Source organism: Rattus rattus, chromosome 17 (assembly GCF_011064425.1).
Source record: "Rattus rattus isolate New Zealand chromosome 17, Rrattus_CSIRO_v1, whole genome shotgun sequence".
NCBI classification, from domain to species: Eukaryota; Metazoa; Chordata; class Mammalia; order Rodentia; family Muridae; genus Rattus; species Rattus rattus.
Genome location: NC_046170.1, coordinates 26,753,313 through 26,772,936, shown reverse-complemented (window position 1 = coordinate 26,772,936; position 19,624 = coordinate 26,753,313). Strand labels below are relative to the sequence as shown.

The following is a 19,624-nucleotide window of genomic DNA, read 5'->3' as shown; positions in this document are numbered from 1 at the left end:
TCCGGGATGATGGGTGCCCGGAAGTTATGCGGGAACTACGCTTCCCAGCGTCCCTGGCGCTAGCGGGAGGACGGGCTGCGGCGTTTTCCTGCACCATGGCGCTGCTGGGCAGGCTGCTGTTGCCAGCGTGGGTCACTTTGAGCCGGGGGCAGAGTTGCAGCTCGTCGGCCAGTCTAGAGGGCGCCGCGCGCACGCGCTCCTACTGGCGGTACTTGAGGCGCCTAGTGTGGGGAGCGCCGCAGCCGCCATATACACGCGTGTGCCAGGTAGGGGATCCGGTGCTGCGCACCGTGGCGGCCCCTGTGGAACCCAAGCAGCTGGCGGGGCCGGAGCTGCAGCGGCTGGTGGAGCAGCTGGTGCAGGTCATGCGACAGCGTGGCTGTGTGGGCCTGAGTGCGCCTCAACTGGGAGTGCCGCTGCAAGTGCTGGTGCTCGAGTTCCCGGACAGGCTCTTCCGTGCCTTCTCACCACGCCTGCGCGAGCTGCGTCAGATGGAACCCTTTCCGCTTCGTGTGCTGGTGAACCCCAGCCTGAGGGTGCTGGACAGCCGCCTAGTCACCTTCCCCGAGGGCTGCGAAAGTGTCGCCGGCTTTCTGGCGTGTGTGCCTCGTTTCCAGGCAGTGCAGATCTCAGGTGCAGGGGACTGGGGCAGCGGGGTGGCCTTGCTCTTCCTGGCTGGGGACAGTGCAAACTTAGCAGCTCTCAGGAACACACGGAACTCAGGGCTGACAACTTTCTGAAGGGCAGGGCAGCCCTGCCTAGATGGGTCACAGGGTGCCAACAGGGTAGATTCCTTAAATATGGAATCTGTCTCTTCCTTTTCTCATAGGTAGGTATAGATTTCCATGTACGTGTGTCTGTCTGTATTTGCACACATGATTTTTCCAGTTTACCTGTCATGGTGGAGGCTTGTGTAAGAAAGTGGGACTCAAATTTACCCGGACTTGGGCAACAAGCTATTCCATGCTAAAGTCTACACTGGTTTAGGATATATGGTGGTTATTTGCTACAGTGTCAAGCTGGAATAGCTTTGATAAATCACACTTGAAAAGAGTTTGATGATTTATCCTTGCCCTGTAGAATCAACGCTGGGAATCAATGCTGAATAAAAAAGTTGGCACTGGACCAAGATGAGGTATCCTTTCTGGGAGGGATTAGAGCTGTTGTTCACATTCACTCTTGGATGTTGCCTCTGTAGATAGGCTATAAACAGGACAGGAGGTTGACATGAATTCAGCAAAGCCCCACCCCTGCGAGTCTGTAACTTCTTTTTCAGGACTGGACCCAAAAGGAGAGCCAGTGGTGTGGTCAGCAAGTGGTTGGACAGCCCGAATCATCCAGCATGAGATGGATCATTTGCATGGATGCTTGTTCATCGACAAGATGGACAGTGGGACATTTACCAATCTTCACTGGATGGAGGTGAATGACTGAAGCTCTCCTTGAATTGGAATCTGGAAACCCAGCATCCAGGCCAAGGTGGTCACATCTTGTGCTTCAGTTGGGAATGGCTCCAGTCTGACAGTAAACAGTGGCCTGACTGCTGGTGTGTGCTGGACTGAGATAAGTGATAGAAATTCTTGCCCTAAAATCAGATCTGACGGAATATGATTACAGCACGAGTACAGATAGACCCTTGAAGGAGGCGCAGCTATTTCCTCAGTTTCCCATGGAGAGAAGTGGGCAGGTAAACATTCTCGGTGCAAATGACTTCGTGGGACAACACATTCTACCCGCACAGCCAACGCTTGATAAGAAGGTAGTCCAGGGGGCTGGGGATTTAGCTCAGTGGTAGAGCGCTTACCTAGGAAGCGCAAGGCCCTGGGTTCGGTCCCCAGCTCCGAAAAAAAAAGAACCAAAAAAAAAAAAAAAAAAGAAGGTAGTCCAGATATCTGAAAGTTCTGTTTTGTTTTTTGGGACTGGGTTTCTCTGTGTAACCTTTGCTGTCCTAGAACTCACTGTGTAGACCAGGTTGGCCTTGAACTCAAAAGATTTAACTGCCTCTGCACTCCTGAGTGTTGGGACTGAGGCGTGTCGAACTGCTGCAAGACTGGAAGGCTGTTTTAAAGTGTGGTGGCACATCTTTAACTCAGTCCTCTGTGGGCGGAGAGGCTGATGATTGAGGGATGGCTAGGCACTTAGGCTAGAGTATGTGCTTTCCAAACCACTAGAGTTGAATTCTGAGTGTTTACATCAGACAGCGCACTGCACCTGTAACTCCAGCTCCAGGGAATTGAGTGCCTCCTCCTGGCCTCCACAGGCACTGTTCCGTGCACAAACTTATACAGAGATATAATTAAAATCTAAAGAACAAAGCGTCTACCAGTAGCCACTTTCAATCAGAGCAGAGCAAACAGTAAAAGGCCAACATAACCTTGGCTGCAGATTCAGTTCTGGCCCTTTCAAGCTTTGAACTTACAGCCGGAGTATATATAGCTCCGGATGGAACAGTACTTAAGTGGAGGGACCTGAGTGATTCCTAACATCAGGAAGTAAAATACAGAAGAATACCAGCTACTGGAGGTTACTGTGATCTGTGTCACGCAGCGGGGCCCATCTAAACTGGGCACCATCTATCTATTCAGTAGCAGTTACTAGGTTGTCTCATGGGAACATAGACCTAACATTGCCATTCCTATAATCCCAGCCCTTCAGAGCTGGAAGCAAGAGGATCAGGAGTTTGGGGTCTGCCTGAGCCTTAGGGTTTGCAGGCCTTATGAGCACCCCTGCTTCCTGCCCTCCTAAGAAAAGCAGAGAGCAATCCAGAGAGCCTTACCAGAAGTAAGCTTTACTCTCAAGAACTCCATACTAGAATCAAAAATAAGAAGACTCCAGTAGCTCAAGAAGGGAAAGGGTTTATTAGACATCTCCAGGACAGGACCAGCAGAGGCTGGGCTCAGTTCTCAGTTCTCAGTGAAGGCAGCGATGAAGACCTGCCTGTCTGCCGTCTCTCCTGATAGAAACGGCATTGTGCTCACAGAAGCCATCAGCTCCTGCAAGGAGGATCTGAAGCTCCAGATGCAAGCTTAGGAGGGTGGGATGGCTTTTCCTACTTTACCACAGTCAGCTCACAAGTAGCCAAAGTTAAGAGGAAAGGAGTGAGAGCAGGGGCCTGGTGGCTCCCACTCCTTAACACTTTGCAGATGATTTTCCTCTTTATTTATAAACAAGACAGAAATCAAAGCAGCATTAATTTAGGGGAACAAAAGTTAGACAAAAACAGATCAGGGCAGAGTGTGAGCATCCAGTAGTGAAGTGTGCAGAGCCAGTGTCACGTGTCCTACATGGTGAAGCATCTCTGCAGCTGCCGAGGCCCCTCCTTCATCCTACTAGGTTGGCAGCCAGGCAGTAGAGGGAATACTATTGACTTCACGACTTCAGGCCCTGCCTGGCCACTGGTGTAGGAAGTCCCATGAGTTTGCTCCAGTCAGACTCTCAATTTTCATTATCAACATGAAGCTTTAACTCTCCTGTCCAAAGTCCTCAGAGAATTTCTTTACTTTCAGGAGGTCATCTGCATTCACTGTGGGCCGGGTAGTGGCCAGAGACCGGAGCATGTCCGACTGCAGAGACAAGCATGCAGCTGAAAAGGCTGACTCCGGGTCTCAGCACTCCCCTCTGTCATGCTGTCTAGACTGACAAGAGGTGCGCCTTCCATCTGAACGACTACTTCACCCATCTACTCAGCCCATCCCAGCAGTAGTTCCATTACTGTATTCACCCCACAGTGCAGGCAGCTGCCAGGAGAGAGTAGAAGAGTCTAGACTATTCAGGCAAGAGCCATGTGAAAAAGATTTTCACTGGCTTCCTTCTGGACCAAAAAGCCAAGCCTTGGAATGATCATTAGTGTCTTGAATTTACTCTTCCTTTTAAAGACCCTCAGGATCTCAGCAAGAACTTAGCTGCCTACAACCACAAAGGCTCTCTGGGAGGGCTGTGAGCCAGGACAACAGGAAGACACTTGTCTTTATTCTGGACTTTCTGGTCTCTCCCAGTGGGTCACTTACCATGCAAACCACAGGCTCTAAGAGTTTATCACCAGGGACATCCATCCAGGTCATCTCTATAGCCCCTGGATCTCCTGGAGAACATGGGGTCAGAAGGTCATCAATCATAACACTAGGGTTGGTTCGAGAAGGACCACAAACCTGAAACCAAACAGAGAGTGAGGCTGGCTGTTCTTGGTGGTAGTGTACATCAGGACCTAAGGAAGGCTGAAGGGGATACGGAGGTTCTAGTCATCAAAGCTGGAGGAGGATAAGTGCCTTTAAAGCAGTCTGAGGACCTGAAAGATAGTCTCCCGTCATCCTGATTTCCATCTGTGGAACCCATGTAAAAGTAAAAGAAAGCCAACACCAAAAGTTGTCCTTTTACCTCCAAAACATGCCATGACACCTGCATATACTGCCCTCCTCACCCCCACAGTATTTAAAACAAGTCAGACAAGAAACCTGGTGGCAAACGCCTGTGGCACTTAGGAGGGAGTACAGGGTATTTGAGTTCAGAGTTATCTTCAACTATTGGATGAGTTTGTGGAGATTGTCCTGAACTAATTGAACCATCTTAAGAAAAAAATGTTTCAGGGTTGGGGATTTAGCTCAGTGGTAGAGCGCTTGCCTAGCAAGCGCAAGGCCCTGGGTTCGGTCCCCAGCTCCGAATAAAAGAAAAAAAAAAAAAAAAGAAACAAATGTTTCTCGTGGGCTAGTAAGATGGCTTAGCAGGTAAAGGCCTCTGTAACCAAGCCTGATGACTGGAGTTGGATCTCCCAGAAAACTCATCTCTATGTGTACACACACACACACACACACACACACACACGACAACCAATAAACAAAGGCTGAGAGGTCCAAGAGGTTGGTCTGGTTTCAGAGCTGAATAGACAGTAGGATCTTCCTGCTAGTGGCCTCCAGATCATCCTGTAGCCCCAGATGTCTCATCTTCCCCAAGACTCATCCCATAAATGTACTTGCAGCAAATATGTTCCTCTCACTGAAGTCTCCTCAATAGGGAAACCCCCTAAGCATACCAAATCCTCGAGAATTGACTCAGGTCACTCCAGTGTAGTTTGTCTTCTACCAGAGCAAACTGCTCACCTCCTAACTTCTGGAATCCTGATCCCTCCACTTTGTTCATTGGTTGTCTCCTCTACTGCCTTCCGTACACTCAGGACAGGCCTGGCACACTACATCCCACAGCAAACACTCAGCAAAGATGTGCTTCAATGAGTGGGCAAGTCCTGCTTCTACTTGCTGTGTAAGGCACAGTGCAAAGGTTTGGTTTGTGTGCACCTGCCCTCCAGCATGATGATGCCTGCCTATCTTGTTTCCTATAGCTGAAGAGCATTATACTACAGAATAGTAACTACAGACAGGAGGTGTGGCACTGCTCTGGTCCTAGAGCCCAAGGGTACTTAATACATATCCTTGTATCCCACAGAGAATGTCCCTTAAGCAGCCAGAAAGCTATTGAAGAGGCTACCTATACGTCCTGACTGGTAACACTGCCTAAGCCACTGCTGCCACTCACCTTCTTGAAGTGTGTTGCTGACTGTACTTTTCTGACTGGCTGCATGAGAGAGTCCCGCACGATAATGCTGATATCTGCTCCTGAGTAGCCTTCTGTCTTGCGGGCCAGCTCATGGATGTTAGCATCTGTGAGGTTGTGAGGTGTGCTTCCCAGGTGTAACCGAAACATCTGGGCACGGGCCGCTTCCTCTGGCAGTGGGATATAAATTCGCTTTTCAAACCTAGAGAGATGCATGACATGAAATGAAAGCTGACTGCAGAATGGCAGAGGGAAAAGGCAGCTGGAATGAGGGATCCAGGCCCAATACTCAGCTTTACCAAAGGGCTCTGCTTGACTATAGACTTGGGAAGATTCCAGAAAAATGGGGGCAGATGGCTAGTCACAAACTGACCATAGCTAGACAAAGATAACAGACTCCTATGTTAGGGTTTAAATCTCGGCTTGCGCTCGGACACAGCACACCAAACCAACATGGTTCCACGTGGAGAGGTTTAATGAGAGAAGAAGAGGAGAAGAGGAGAGGAAAGGAGGCCAGCCATGGACATGAGGGGGTGGGGAGAGAAGGGACAGGGAAGAGAGCACAAGAAGAGGAAGAGCAAGAGAGGAGTAAGAGGGAGAAGAGGGGGCTGCTTTTATAGTCAGGCAACTGTGGGGCGGGCATACCTGGCTGTTGCAGGTAGCGTGGGGGTGGAGCTTAGACAGATACCACACCTAGGGGAGACTCACCTCCTCCTGATGGCTGAATCCAACACCCAGGGGATGTTTGTGGCACCAAGAACAAGAGTCCCATCATTATTATTCCCCACTCCTGTGGAGAACGGGAGACAAGTAACTGAAACTGTCTGCAGGAGCAGCCAGGCCCCATGAGAAACTAAACCATGTCTTGGGGCTTCCCTGGCCCTATAGCACCACTTGTTCTGAGAGATGGGAAGGCGACATGACAAAAGGCCTCAGAACCTTCTCTCTCTTTGATGCAAGCCTGGCTGAGGCTAGCAGATATGACATCAGAAGTAACTCCCCCATCGTGTCCAGTGCAGCAACATAATGGAGCCCTGGGTTGCCTTCAGGTGGAAGACAGCCAAAGAGTGACACGGCACAAGCACATACCCTGCATCTGGACCAAGAACTCGGTTTTGATCCTTCGGGCTGCCTCGCTCTCATTTTCATTCCGTGACCCGCAGAGGGAATCCACCTCATCAATGAAGATGATGGAAGGCTTGTGCTGCCTGGCCAACTCAAACAGGTTCTTGACTAGCCTGTGAGAGTATGAAAGGAGTCAAGACATGGACACTCCACCCAAACATGCCCACCCTGAGACCCAGTTGTTAGACCTGGTGTTTCTCCCACAGGAAGGCTAAAAAAATGGAAAAACAGGGCAGACAAGTCCTCAAGAAGTTGCTGTGGCATCAGCCTCAAATCTTGGGGGGGGAGCCCCATTCATTAGCTCTGGACTTGGAAGAATCCTTTCTCTTTCTCTGAGCTTCAGATTTATATCAAAGAATGGAAGTCATCTTGAGGAATAAGCTAAACACATGAGATGCCCCAAAAAGATATACAACTGACTACAGGTGTGATGACACATGTCTGTTACCCCAACACTTAGGAGGTAGTGCTAGGAGAATCAGAAATTCAAGGTCAGCCTCTGCTACTGATGGAGACTGTAACCAGCCTGGGGTACATGGGATTCTGTCTCATAAAACCAAAAAGAAAACAAACAAAATGATACATATTTACAATTGGTTCATTTCCCCATTTTTATTTTACTTACATTGGTGTTCTGCCTGCATGTATGTCTGTGTGGGGTGTCAGATACCCTGGAATTGGAATTATAGACAGTTGTGAACTGCCTATTGTGGGTGCTGAGAGTTAAACCCAGGTCCTTTGAACCCCTGAGCCATCTCTCTTGCTCCTCTGTTTTGAGACAAGGTCCAATTACACAGAGCAGGCTGACCTTGAACTTGTAATCCTTCTGCCTATGTATCCTGAGTGTTAGGATTACAGGGGTGTCTCATCTTTTCCAAGTTTCCAGACATCTGTGTATCAGGACAGCATCTCAAGAAGTAAGAGCTTCTTCTGACTAGTATCCCTGATTATCCAACAGCAGCTCCTCTGGGAAGTGATTTCCAAGGGGCTAGGAAGCTGGACTACCAGCAGCTGCCAAGGCTGCTGTACGTAGCTGATGGCTGACTTACTTCTCGCTTTCCCCCAACCACTTAGACATCAGATCCGAGGAGGACACAGAGAAGAAGGTAGAGTTGTTGGCTTCTGTTGCCACGGCTTTGGCCAGGTAGGACTTGCCTGTGCCTGGGGGCCCAAAGAGCAGTATGCCTCGCCAAGGAGTACGTTTGCCTGTAATTAAAGGATGAACAGAGCTCAGCTGTTTCCTGATGGCGAAAAGGAAGAAAGGAAAGTTGAAAAGTTGAAGGCAGGGCAGGAGAAGCCTGCTCAGGAGGCAGAATGCTTGTCCTGCAAGCATGAGCACTAAAGTTCAGCTTCCCACATCTGGGAAAATAAATACCAGGCAAGAGAAGTAGCCTGCCTGTGACCCCGTGTTTGGAAAGCAGAGCGGGGATACCTAGGGTAAGCTGGCCAGACAAGCTTAATCATCAAGTTTTGGGGTTAAGTAAGTATTGGCCCTGCCTCCCCCCAACCCCATCTCTCTGTCATATGGTGGAGAGCAACTGAAAAAGACACCTGACATCATCCTCTTAACCCCATATACATGTACACATAATGCATCCCCACACATGGGAACACATATATAATTATGCACGAACATACTACGTATACATAATCAATCAAGTTGTGGGGTTGGAGAGATGGCTTGGTTAATAGCACTGAATACTCTTCCAGAAGACCTGGATTTGATCCCAGCTCTCACAAGGCAGGTCATAACTAATTCTAATTCCAGGGGATCCAGCACTCTTCTGGCCATCAAGGCAACTACACAAACATGATACACAGACATATATGTAGGCAAGACACCAGTACACACAAAACAAATCCCGAAACAAAGTTATAAAAAATAAAGTCATAGTCACTACAAGAAGAGAGAGTCCAAACATCGGTTGGGAACTCAGATCTCATCTTGCTAATTGGTGCCATGTCCTTGACAAGGGAATTGGCCATGCTGGTTCCTGACTCTGCTTGCTCACTGAGATGTCTATTCCGAATTCGAGTCTTTTTTTTTTTTTTTTTTTTTCTTTCCGGGGCTGGGGACCGAACCCAGGGATTTAAGCGCTCTACCACTGTGCTAAATCCCCAACCCCCCGAATTCAAGTCTTATGCATCTCAGGCTGGCCTACAACTCCTAATCTAGCCAAGAATGGCCCCAACCTTCCGAACATCCTGCCTTCCAAATGCTGAGCCCACAGGAAGGACAGTGAGATACACCACATCCAATTTCTGTGATGCTGAGAACCAGACCCAGGGCTTTACACATGGTGGAAAAACTATCATTAAAGCTATATTCCGGGGTTGGGGATTTAGCTCAGTGGTAGAGCGCTTGCCTAGGAAGCAAAAGGCCCTGGGTTCGGGCCCCAGCTCCAGAAAAAAAAAAAAAAAAGAACAAAAAAAAAAAAGCTATATTCCCAGCTCACAAAAACATCATTTTTGATGCTAGGAAAATGAAGAATTAGGGTCAGTTTCAGGGTTATAGTGTTTGCCTAGGTCCCATGTTCCATCCCAACAAAAGGAAAAAAACAAGTCACATGGTAGACGGCCGTGGTGAGCAGGACAGACACATAGGCAGCAAGACCAGAATCTGCCCTCTGTGAGCTGTCCCCTGAGGATATGAGGCTATCTACCACATGTTCTGAGACACTGAGGGTGGAACCCCAAGCTAGATTCCTCATGCTGGTAGTTTTATACCTACCTATGGTAGGGCTAGTGACTATATTCTATTTATTTTTATTTTTTTTAAGGCATAGTTTTTCTGAATTGCCCTAGCTGTTGTAGAGCTTAATATGTAGACCAGGCTGGTCTTGAACTCTGAGGTCCACCTACCTCTGCCTCCTGAATGCTGGGATCAAAGGTGTGCAACATGCTACATTCTTACCTGTGAATAAGTGTGGAAATTTTATCGGCAAAATCACAGCTTCTTTGAGAGCTTCTTTAGCTCCCTCCAGTCCAGCTACATCATTCCACCGAATGTTAGGCTTCTCCATCACAACAGCACCTACAAGGAGGAGGACCCCAGACTGACTCATGGGCACAAGTAGACCCCAAAAAGAACCCATGCCACACCGCTTCTATTACCATGGGCCTCAGGCCTCTTACCCATCAACTGTTCTTGTAATTTCTTTTTCTCTGGATTATCCCCTTCGCTGTCACTGTCACTACTAAGAAAGGAAACAGAAGATCAAGTTGGCTCTCCATTCTGGGAGCAAGGAGTCTCTGAGTAGCACATACACCTGTGCGTGCGCATGTGCACTTGTGTGAGCATTGCTGGTTCAGCACTGGTGAGGGACAAGCAAAGAGATATCTACATGTGAGTGCCACAATCCCTCAGAAAACATTTATAACCCATTCTCCATTCTTCATTAAAGAAATAAGGACATTGGCAGCTACCTTTTCCTAAGGGCTAATGAGGACAATGTGTTTCAGCCGAACTTAAAGAACATTAAGTCAAGTCAGTGTAATTTCAGATGAACTCAAAAAACAGGCAAATAACATGGAATCGTCACTCCAGAGAATTCAAAGGGCAAAGAAGACATGAAGTTTAAAATTAAAAAAAAAAATTATAAGTTAATAAATTCAAAACTACATAACAAAAGCTTGTCTCGAAACAACACAAAACTGCTAAAGGGAAATGCGCTCTCAGCCACCAGCCAGTGGCTGCCCAGCCTTCACTTCTTTCCATCCTCAGATGCTCCTGTGTACCTATCTCCTGTCCCTTTCTCAATCCATCTTCCATTCTGGGAAATCAGACACTGTTTTCTGCTCAATGAAAGCAACTGCTTGAAGGGGCTTGAGACCCCATATGAACAACAATGCCAACCAACCAGAGCTTCCAGGGACTGAACCACTACCCAAAGACTACACATGGACTGACCCTGGGCTCCAACCGCATAGGTAGCAATCAATAGCCTAGTAAGGGCACCAGTGGAAGGGGAAGCCCTTGGTCCTGCCAAGACTGAACCCCCAGTGAACGTGATTGTTGGGGGGAGGGCGGTAATGGGGGGAGGATGTGGAGGAGAACACCCAGAGAAGGGAGGGGGAGGTTAGGGGATGTTGGCCCGAAACTGGGAAGGGAATAACAATGAAATGTATATAAGAAATACTCAAGTTAATAAAGATGAAAAAAAAATTAAACAGCTAAAATATTAAAAAAAGAAAGAAAGAGGGGCTGGGATTTAGCTCAGTGGTAGAGCGCTTACCTAGGAAGCGCAAGGCCCTGGGTTCGGTCCCCAGCTCAAAAAAAAAAAAAGAACCAAAAAAAAAAAAAAAAAAAAAAAAGAAAGAAAGAAAGCAAGCAAGCAAGCAAGCAACTGCTGGTGTTTTTATCACGAGTAGCTAGATACCCCATTAAGAAGGGTGCAATAGAAGTCCAAGACAGCTCTAGCATCAAGAATGACAGCAACCCCAAGAAACAGAACATGCACTTGGGAACTCTGGCCCCATGAGCTGTACAGTCCCACACTCACCCCTTGCCTTCACTCTGATTCTCTTTGACTGGCTTTTTGCCATGTTTCTCTTTGTTTCTTAAATAATCCTTCAGCTTCTCCGCTCTGTCTAGGTACTGCATGCACTTTGCTCGAATGCTCTCCTTGGCCTTGTCACTGTGGGCTTCATCTGCAAAAGGAGAAACCCAGTGGCCTCCCTGAGCCCCATGTGCCTGCCCTTCTCTTCCAGGGCACTGCAGTCAGGGGACCCCAGAGTGACTCACATTTGATGGCGTGGAGAAAATACTCCACAGCATGCTGGTAGAGCCGAAGTGCCTCCTCGTAGTTCTTGGCTTTGTCCTCTTCTGTGGCTTTTGTCACCAGATCGATGGCTTTCTGGAAAGGCAAGGCATATAGCTCAGTGCTCCCCTGAGGGATCCAAAAAGCCTCTGGAGTCACAAGCAGTAGGATGAGATAAGATGGGAGTTAGTGCCAGGCCTGTGGTTTATTGGTTGCAGGCCATTACGTTGTCCTACTTTCCTGCCACCAACTAGAAGAGCTTGAAAAGACAGCTGGCCTTCCTGGGGAGCTCAATGGTCAGATGCCACCCCTTCCTCCATCCTGTTCTGGAGCTTGGCCAATGGAAACTGACATTAATGTCTGGATCTGGGGCTCCAAAGGCAGGCCCACGGAACAAATCCGCGTCTATCTCAATGCTCCAAGGGAAAGATGGACTTGCTCAGCAAAGTCAGAAACCATAATTGGTCCAGACCCTTCCTCCCCACAAAATGCAGCCAGTTAAGAAAGCCCTTCATGGGGCTTGAGAGATGACTCAGCCGTTAAAGGCTAGGCTCCCAACCAAAAATATAAGAAAGCCCTTCATGAACCTGATAGTTTCAATCCAAGGGAAAGATTCAAAGACACCTCTAGCCCTCTCTACTGCCCAGGTCACTCTAGGGCAGAAGAGAATAATTTTCTTGAACTGCCTAAAGCTGATGCCTGAGAAGGGAGGCTCAACCACATGATAAAACCAGTAAGTAGCTCCCAGAACAAAAGTGCCATGGAGGGAACTGCCTGCTGGCTCTCTAAGAACTCTGAGTGACACCTTTGGGAAGATCAAGTCTCTGCAGGCCCACTCTGAGCTGAACCGTCAGCCTCATACAAGTCAGTTTCAAAAAGTACAGCTTCCTAAATCCACAAAACCTGGGCAGAATTCTCCATCTGGTGTGGCACTAGCTGCCTGGCAGGCAGATCCCACTGCAGACCCCGCTCTAGCCCCTGCAAACAACAACCTCCTGACCAGCTCTTGGCAGGGCCAGGGCATTTGTTTAGCCATCCTCATCTGTAAGAAAGGCACACAGACAGCTCTGTAAGACTGCCAGGCTGGGGTGAGGAGATAGGCTACACACGAGGAACTTACTAGAATGAGGAGATGGAAAAGTAAGAATGTGGATGACTGCCATGCTTGGATCCCTGCTGCCTACACACATGGCATGGCCTGCTGACCCATCCTGCAGGTGAGCATACTTGCCACACACATCCCCACCCCCCACAGTTCTTTATAAACCATGGAGACAGGACCTGGTCCTAGTGGCTTCTTTTCTCTACAACCAACACTCTCAGTTCTTAGGAATTTCCACTCTGTATGACTTGCTTAGGTCTGCCCTTTTAAAATAGAGTATAGTGGGTCAGAGGGCTGCTGAGATGGCTCAGTAGGTAAAATTACTGTGCAAACCTGGAGCCCTGAGTTAAATTCCTGGAACCCATGGAGGAAGGAGACACCTAACTCCTGAGAGACCCCACACTCAAGGAGAACCTACTGCTCCTGAAAGTTGTCCTCTGACTTCAAAACACACAAATAAATAATGTATAAAACTTAAAAAATAAGACAAAAAAAAGATAGTTCAGCAGTTACAAGCATTTGTTGCTCTTGTAGAGAATCTGGTTTGAATCTCAGCTAGGGGATCAGATGCCGCCTTCTGGCCTCCCCAGGCACCTAGTAAATAAGTAGTAGCAGAAGATAGATAGATAGATAGACAGACAGACAGACAGACAGACAGACAGACAGACAGACAGACAGGTGGTGGTGACACATACCTTAATCCCAGCACTTGGGAGGCAGAGGCAGGTCAGGGACCAGCCTGGTCTACAGAGCTAGTTCTATGACAGCCAAGGCCACACAGAGAAACCCTGTCTTGAAAAAGCATCCCCACCCCCCAAAAACAAACAAAACAATAACAAAAACCCTGGTACAGACATAGAGGCAGGCAAAACACTCCCAACAAAATAAATATGAGTCTGGAATGATGACTCTGGTTAATGGTACTCTTTTTTTTTTTTTTGTTTTGTTTTGTTTTGTTTTGTTTTGTTTTGAAACAGGGTCTCGTTTGGCCTCTGACTGGCCTGGAACTCCAAATGTAAATGAGGCTGGCCTAAGCCTCCAAGCCTGGCTGTACCTGCTGCTCTGGCGGAGGACCTTGTTTGATTCCCGGCACCCATGTGGTGGCTCAGTACTGTCTGTGACTCCAGTTCTAGGGTATCCGACACATCCTTCTGGACACTGAGAGCATCAGGCATAAAGCAAGGTGCACACACACAGGCAAACACATGCATAAAAATAAAACAGCAAAATGGAGTCTCAGAACAATACCTGAGGTTCCTGTCCCCACGGCACAGCAGGCTCAGCTCATCTCTGCTAAACAGCATTAGAGCACCTATCTGGGGACTACAGTTTTCTGACCACCAATGCTGTTTTTTGCTTGCTAAGGAGGCCTTAGTTTCATAGGAGAGAAACAGCTTTGCATAACAGGAGGTAAGGTGACAAATTAAACTGCCAGCCCTGCCACATCTCTAGTGACACCCATAGCAAAAGCTGAGATGAAGGAAAGGTGTAACAAATGTGTGTTCACAGGGACCTGACAGGATGTCTGTAAAAACCCAGTCGGCAAGTGTATTAGGTTTTGTGAGCAATATAATCCCTGCAGCACGAATGCAGTTACAGACATGAGCTAGGACAGCGGCCAATAAACTATTCATAGGCACCAAAATCTGAATTTCAAATTATGTCATGAAAGCCTGAAAGTCCCTTTCCCCACGTCATTTAAACAATGTAAACTGAGATATGATGCTAAGCCAACCAAGTCAGTCACAGAGAACCATGTATCTTATGAGTCCTTTTAAAGAAAACTTCAGCCAGGTGCTGGTGACACTTGCCTTTAATCCCAGCACTCCAAAGGCAGAGGTGGGTGATCACTGAGTTTGAGGCCAGCCTAGTTTAAAATCTGAGTTCCAGGACGGTCAGGGCTACCCAGAGAAACTCTGTCCCCAAAACAAAACAAAAAACAAAGAAAAAGAAACCAAGCAGAAACTGCCTGTGGCCTGCCTTTCACAGTACTAGTCTCTGGGAAAGAAAAGACATCATAGTATTCCTGAAGTCAACCATGCATGCTACAGTACTGACCACCAGGCAAGCCGAGCTCATTGGTCCAATAGTAGCACAAAGGTTATGGGGATGCTCAACTATATTTGGCTTAGATCTGAGGCCTGCTGTATAGGGAAGAATTGAGACCTGGCACTGTAAACCTGGTCAGAAGCCCATGGCTTAGGGATCAGTGTTGTTTTATTAGGTGACATGATGCTGAACTGCCTTCTAAATATTTGTACTTATATCCACAGATCTAATCTAGGCCAGAGAAGCTTCTCTCCTCTTAGAGGTTAGCAGTTAATGCAGAGACTCCTAACTGACAGTAAGTGTATTGAGGGCTTAGCCCTAAGTGGGACTGTATCAACCGCTGACCCCAGGCACAAGGAAAAAAAAGGAAGAGGTGAGGAAAAAGCGGAAGGGTGCTGTGAAATGCAGCTTACCTGCACACGATGAATCGCTAAGACCAGTCAGCATTTAAGGAGCACTAACTGGACGAAGTGGGTTATTAATAAACAAAAGAGAGGGAGGACATGGGGGGGGGGCTTGGGGAGGAGTTGGAAGCACACGACCCAGACTCATTGTTTACATGTATGAATCGTCAAAGAATAAAGGAAATGCCAGAAAAAAAAAAAATCCGCTTCCTCCTGGGTTCGGTCCCCAGCTCCAAAAAAAAGAAGAAAAAAAAAAAAAAAAAAAAAAAAAATCCGCTTCCTAATGGAGCCTGACAGCCTGAATTCAGCATCCATTAGAGAACTGATGCCTATCCTCTGACCTCCCCACACGGGCAGTGGGATGGGAATGGGTGTGCTGGCACCGACATGCTCATACACATGCACATCGTACATAAACACACACCCCAACAACAACACACAAATAAAGGGTCTAGAATAGGCCATGCCACAGATTATGCTACATGGGACAGAAGAGCTAAGGAACATTAAAGGCATAGAGTTTCTCTGGTGACATTCAAACCTCTAAAAGCACTGGATGGTACAGTTTAAATAGGTGACTGTTACAGCACGAGTGCTATCTCTTCATAAAACTCTTCCCAAAAAGTTGAAAAAATATTTTTGGTTCACAGGTAGTGCTAACTCTGGTCAGGCAGGTGGGATTGGGCTGAAGTTGGTTTAACTCTTAAGAACAAACTGAATAGTTTCCGCCAGTGAATGGTAGGTTCTGGCTCTGAATTCCATCTAATTTCAAATCTTGAACTCCGATTTACTCCCACTCCTGTATTTCCATTTGGAGCAGCCATTCCCCCACCCCCCACCAGGTATGTGAGTACGGCTTACTCTTTGATGCTCTGGCTAAAGTCCCTTCCTTCATAGTCTTACCTGATTCCGCCCAAGAGCTTACTTTATTAGCAAAGGCTTGCCAAGAACATGATATGCTGAACCTATGTTACAAATGCTTTCCCTGAATTATTCTGTCTTAGGCTGACAACCACCCTACAAGGGCACTGCCTATTTTAGTGATGAGGAAATCCAACATCCAAAACCTAGACACGCTAGTGAGTGGCAGGGCTGGGATTTAAACATAAGCCTGAGGCCTGAACATGTTTACGCTTTCTGACAGCTCTAGAATGAACCCTTCCTTCATCCGGGCGGTGCCACCCCAGCGTCGCCCTGCACGGCGGAGGAAATGAATGAAGGGTAGCTGGCCGCGAAACCAGGGGCTCGTTGGAAGAAGCTCAGGGGGTTGCCAGGGTGCCTGGCAGGAGCGAGTGAACGCCGCTCCCAGAGCGACCAGCCGGACCCGGGCGCGCTCAGGGGGAGGCGGCGCCGCTGCAAGGCGGCAGTTCAGCCTCGGCTGCGCGGCTTGGGCTCCCGCCCGCCAGTTCATCTTGGGCCGAGGCCCAGTGGGGACGTCCTTCGGGCTCTGAGCGCGGGAGAGGCTGCAGTACAGGTGGGATGAGGCGGCCTGACAGGGACCGCCAGGCTGGGCTCCGAGGAGGCCACCGCCCGCCCGCTCCGCGGCCCGCAGGCCCTGCCGCCTTTGGCCTCCGCAGGCACGCCGCACCCAAGTACCTGGAGGGTTGACGTTGTCATTTCATATCCTGGGTCCGCCCCACACCCCGCGGTGCTGCTTGCGGCCTCGGTCCGGCCCGGAGGAGCCGAGGTGGTGGATCCGCTGCTCAGGAGCCTGGCAGGTCGACTCTCGGCGCAGGCAGGGCTGCCACTAGCAGTCGGAGCCGAGTCCGACGGTGAACGAGGAGCGCGGCCCAGAGCGGCCCAGCCCGAGTCACGCGGCTGCCGCTCTGCGGCCATGGCCCGCAACTGCAGGCATCACTCCTCCAAGATGGGCGGAGACTGTAGGGGGCGGGGTCTGGTGGGCGGGGAAGGCTAGAACAACCTGGGTGAAGGGCGGAGCCTAGCGAAGGGTGCGGCCAACAAGGGTGGGGCATGGTGGATCCGGACGAGGGCAAAGATGGGAGTCCTGGGCGGAGTGGGGGCTCAGACGGGGTGGGGCCGACTAAGGGCGCGTCTTGTGAGAGAGGTGAGCGGCAAGGCATAGGGAACACCACTTGAGTTAACCTAGCAAAAAAAAAAAAGTAAACTCCCTGGAGTTGTGTTTTCCGGCTATTTAAATAGGTTCTATTAATTAGTATTTACCTTGTCTGACTTTAGGGGGCAATGAATGAGCTAGTGTATACACAGTGAATGCCACACTGTGGGTTCAATCCCTGGTAACTGTTATGATAGAATGATTCTAAAGCCACTTTTGTGATAGTTTTTATTATTTTTGTTTTGTTTTTCAAGACAGGGTTTCACTGTGTAGCCTTGGTTGTCCTGGAACTCAGGCTATAGATCAGACTGGCTTCGAACTCAGAGATATACCTGCCTCTGCCTTCCAAGGGCTAGGAGTAAAGGCTTGCACCACCACCAGGTTTGTGCTAGTTTTTCAGTGTTGACCTTTCTGGGCTAGTGAGATGGCTCAGAAGTTTTCAGAAGATGGCTCTTTTTTTTTTTTTTTCCCCCTTTCTTTCTTTCTTTTTTTCGGAGCTGGGGACTGAACCCAGGGCCTTGTGCTTCAGAAGATGGCTCTTGTGCACAGGAAAAATGAGCTAACAGCTCCAATTCCTGCCAGGTGAAGGATAGAGCAGACTTCTTGTAGTCATCTGATCTCCACACTCCTGCCCACCCAATAAAATAAAAAAATGCTAACCTTTCTACCTTCCCCTTAGGACATTAGTATTTTATTCATTCTGTTTTGTTTTTGTGGTGCTTGCAACTGAACTCAGGGCCTCCCTCAGCAATGCCACTGAACCAACCCTCAAACCCTCTGCAATAAAAATTCTCATATTCTCATTCTCTCTCTCTCTCTCTCTCTCTCTCTCTCTCTCTCTCTCTCTCTCTCTCTCTCTCTCATTCTTTGCTAAGTATGGCCTCAAATTCACTAGGTAGTTGAGGATGACCTCGTATTTCTGAACCAATGCCTCCACATGCACTGTTCAGACATACACCCAGTATATACCTTTGTTTTTTGGTTTTGATTGGTTTTTGAGACAGCACGGGCTATCCTGGAACTTACTAGGTAGACCAGGCTGGCCTCGAACTCTCAGAGATCTGCTTGCTGCTGATGGGATTGAAGGTGTGGGTCACCATGCCCAGCTATTTATTGCTACCCTCTATCAAAGGAGCCATTTCCCTTGTCACTGGCAGAAGGAACAAATGGCCATCAGCAGGGTAGCAAAGAGCACGCCAGCCTCCGGGTGCTCCCTCCGATAGCCTTCACCGATTGGTGGGCTTCCCTCCCCAGCCACTCATTTCTCCTCGCATTCCTGCGACTTCAGCTCTGTGCCTCTTGGTCTTGTCTTCCTCTCCCCTCTGCTCCTTCTTTTTTTTTTTTTTTTTTTTTTTTTTTTGTTTTTTTTCGGAGCTGGGGACCGAACCCAGGGCCTTGCGCTTCCCTAGGCAAGCGCTCTACCACTGAGCTAAATCCCCAACCTCTGCTCCTTCTCTTATAGTCAGATCCAGTCATCTGGCCGTGCTCAGTCCACGACTTTCTTTCTCAGACTCTTCCAGATGCGTCTGGCTGCTCTCTCCCTCATAGCTACAATAAAGGCCACATCACAGGGGCACATGCTTTTAATAACCAGCACTCAGGAGCCAGAGGCAAGAGGATCTCTTGTGAGTTTGAGGGCAGCCTGAACTGTAAAGCAAGCTCCAAACTGACAGAACTACAGAGACCCTGTTTCAAGAAACCAGCCAGGGGGCTGGAGAGGGGCTGGAGAGACGGCTCAGCAGTTAAGAGCTCTGGCTGCTCTTCCAGAGGTCCTGAGTTCACATGAAGAAAAAAATTATGGGCTAGGGATTTGGCTCAGTGGTAGAGCACTTGCCTAGCAACCGCAAGGCCCTGGGTTCGGTCCCCAGCTCCGAAAAAAAGAAAGAAAAAAAAAAAAAGGAAGAAAAAAATTATGCCAAGAAATAAAAAGACTCCAGGAGGAGTCTGGAGGTCCAAAACTTAAGGCACTGGAAGGGCCATGCTCCTTTGAAGCCTACTGGGCAGAATCCCCATTTGCTACTCTGGTTTCTAGTAGTTGCTGGACACCCTGGGCGTTCCAGTGACTTGTGAATCCATCACTCCAGCTTCTGACACTCCAGCATGTCACATGACATGACCATCCCTCCGTGAGTCTTTCCTAACCCTAATCATATGCATAAAATAAATAAATAATTCTTTTAAAAAGAGAAAAACAATCAAGCAAACAAAGATTTTATCTAGTGGTGTGTGTGTGTGTGTGTGTGTGTGTGTGTGTGTGTGTGTGTGTGTGTCTGCATGCAGACAGAGGAGTCAGTTCACTCTGGGGCTCAGACTAAGGTTGGCAGGCTTGGTGGCAAGCCCCTTTATATGCTGTGCCATCTGGCCAACCCAAAGCTGGCCTATTTTTTTTTTCTGAGAAAGGATCTGTTGTCCAATTCTTAATCTTTTATTTTTAAATTTTAGAAATATTTTCTTTAGTATTTTTTAAGATTGATTGATTGATTTAATGAGTACACTGTAGCTGTCTTCAGACACACCAGAAGAGGGCATCGGATCCCATTACAGATGGTTGTGAGCCACCATGTGG

General features: G+C 48.4%; 2 protein-coding genes across 2 annotated transcripts; one reads left to right on the top strand and one right to left on the bottom strand.

Annotated features, from left to right (window-relative positions):
• Positions 1 to 10: 10 nt before the first annotated feature.
• On the top strand, positions 11 to 1,769 carry Pdf (peptide deformylase, mitochondrial). The gene is made up of 2 exons (XM_032888140.1): positions 11 to 633; positions 1,277 to 1,769. The coding sequence occupies exons 1-2, from the start codon at positions 27 to 29 to the stop codon at positions 1,432 to 1,434; spliced, it is 765 nt and encodes a 254-aa protein (XP_032744031.1). The 5' UTR covers positions 11 to 26; the 3' UTR covers positions 1,435 to 1,769.
• A 1,070-nt stretch (positions 1,770 to 2,839) lies between these two features.
• Positions 2,840 to 16,770, bottom strand: Vps4a (vacuolar protein sorting 4 homolog A). Its single transcript, XM_032888139.1, has 11 exons — positions 16,581 to 16,770; positions 11,414 to 11,525; positions 11,172 to 11,319; positions 9,805 to 9,866; positions 9,584 to 9,703; positions 7,719 to 7,875; positions 6,634 to 6,782; positions 6,253 to 6,334; positions 5,527 to 5,746; positions 4,008 to 4,148; positions 2,840 to 3,563 (listed from the first exon to the last, which is right to left on the bottom strand). Exons 1-11 carry the CDS (start codon positions 16,599 to 16,601, stop codon positions 3,462 to 3,464), a joined length of 1,314 nt encoding a protein of 437 aa, XP_032744030.1. The 5' UTR covers positions 16,602 to 16,770; the 3' UTR covers positions 2,840 to 3,461.
• Between the last annotated feature and the right edge of the window lie 2,854 nt (positions 16,771 to 19,624).

Bases quoted from the DNA above. Each gene is read 5' to 3' on its own strand.
- Pdf (XM_032888140.1), top strand. From the start codon at position 27: ATGCGGGAACTACGCTTCCCAGCGTCCCTGGCGCTAGCGGGAGGACGG. The intron at 634-1,276 runs GTGCAGGGGACT...CTTCTTTTTCAG, and splicing joins CCAGGCAGTGCAGATCTCAG to GACTGGACCCAAAAGGAGAG.
- Vps4a (XM_032888139.1), bottom strand. From the start codon at position 16,601: ATGACAACGTCAACCCTCCAG. The intron at 7,876-9,583 runs GTAAGAATGTAG...CTTTAATTACAG, and splicing joins ATTTCCACACTTATTCACAG to GCAAACGTACTCCTTGGCGA. The intron at 4,149-5,526 runs GTGAGTGGCAGC...GTTTGGTTTCAG, and splicing joins CAGCAACACACTTCAAGAAG to GTTTGTGGTCCTTCTCGAAC.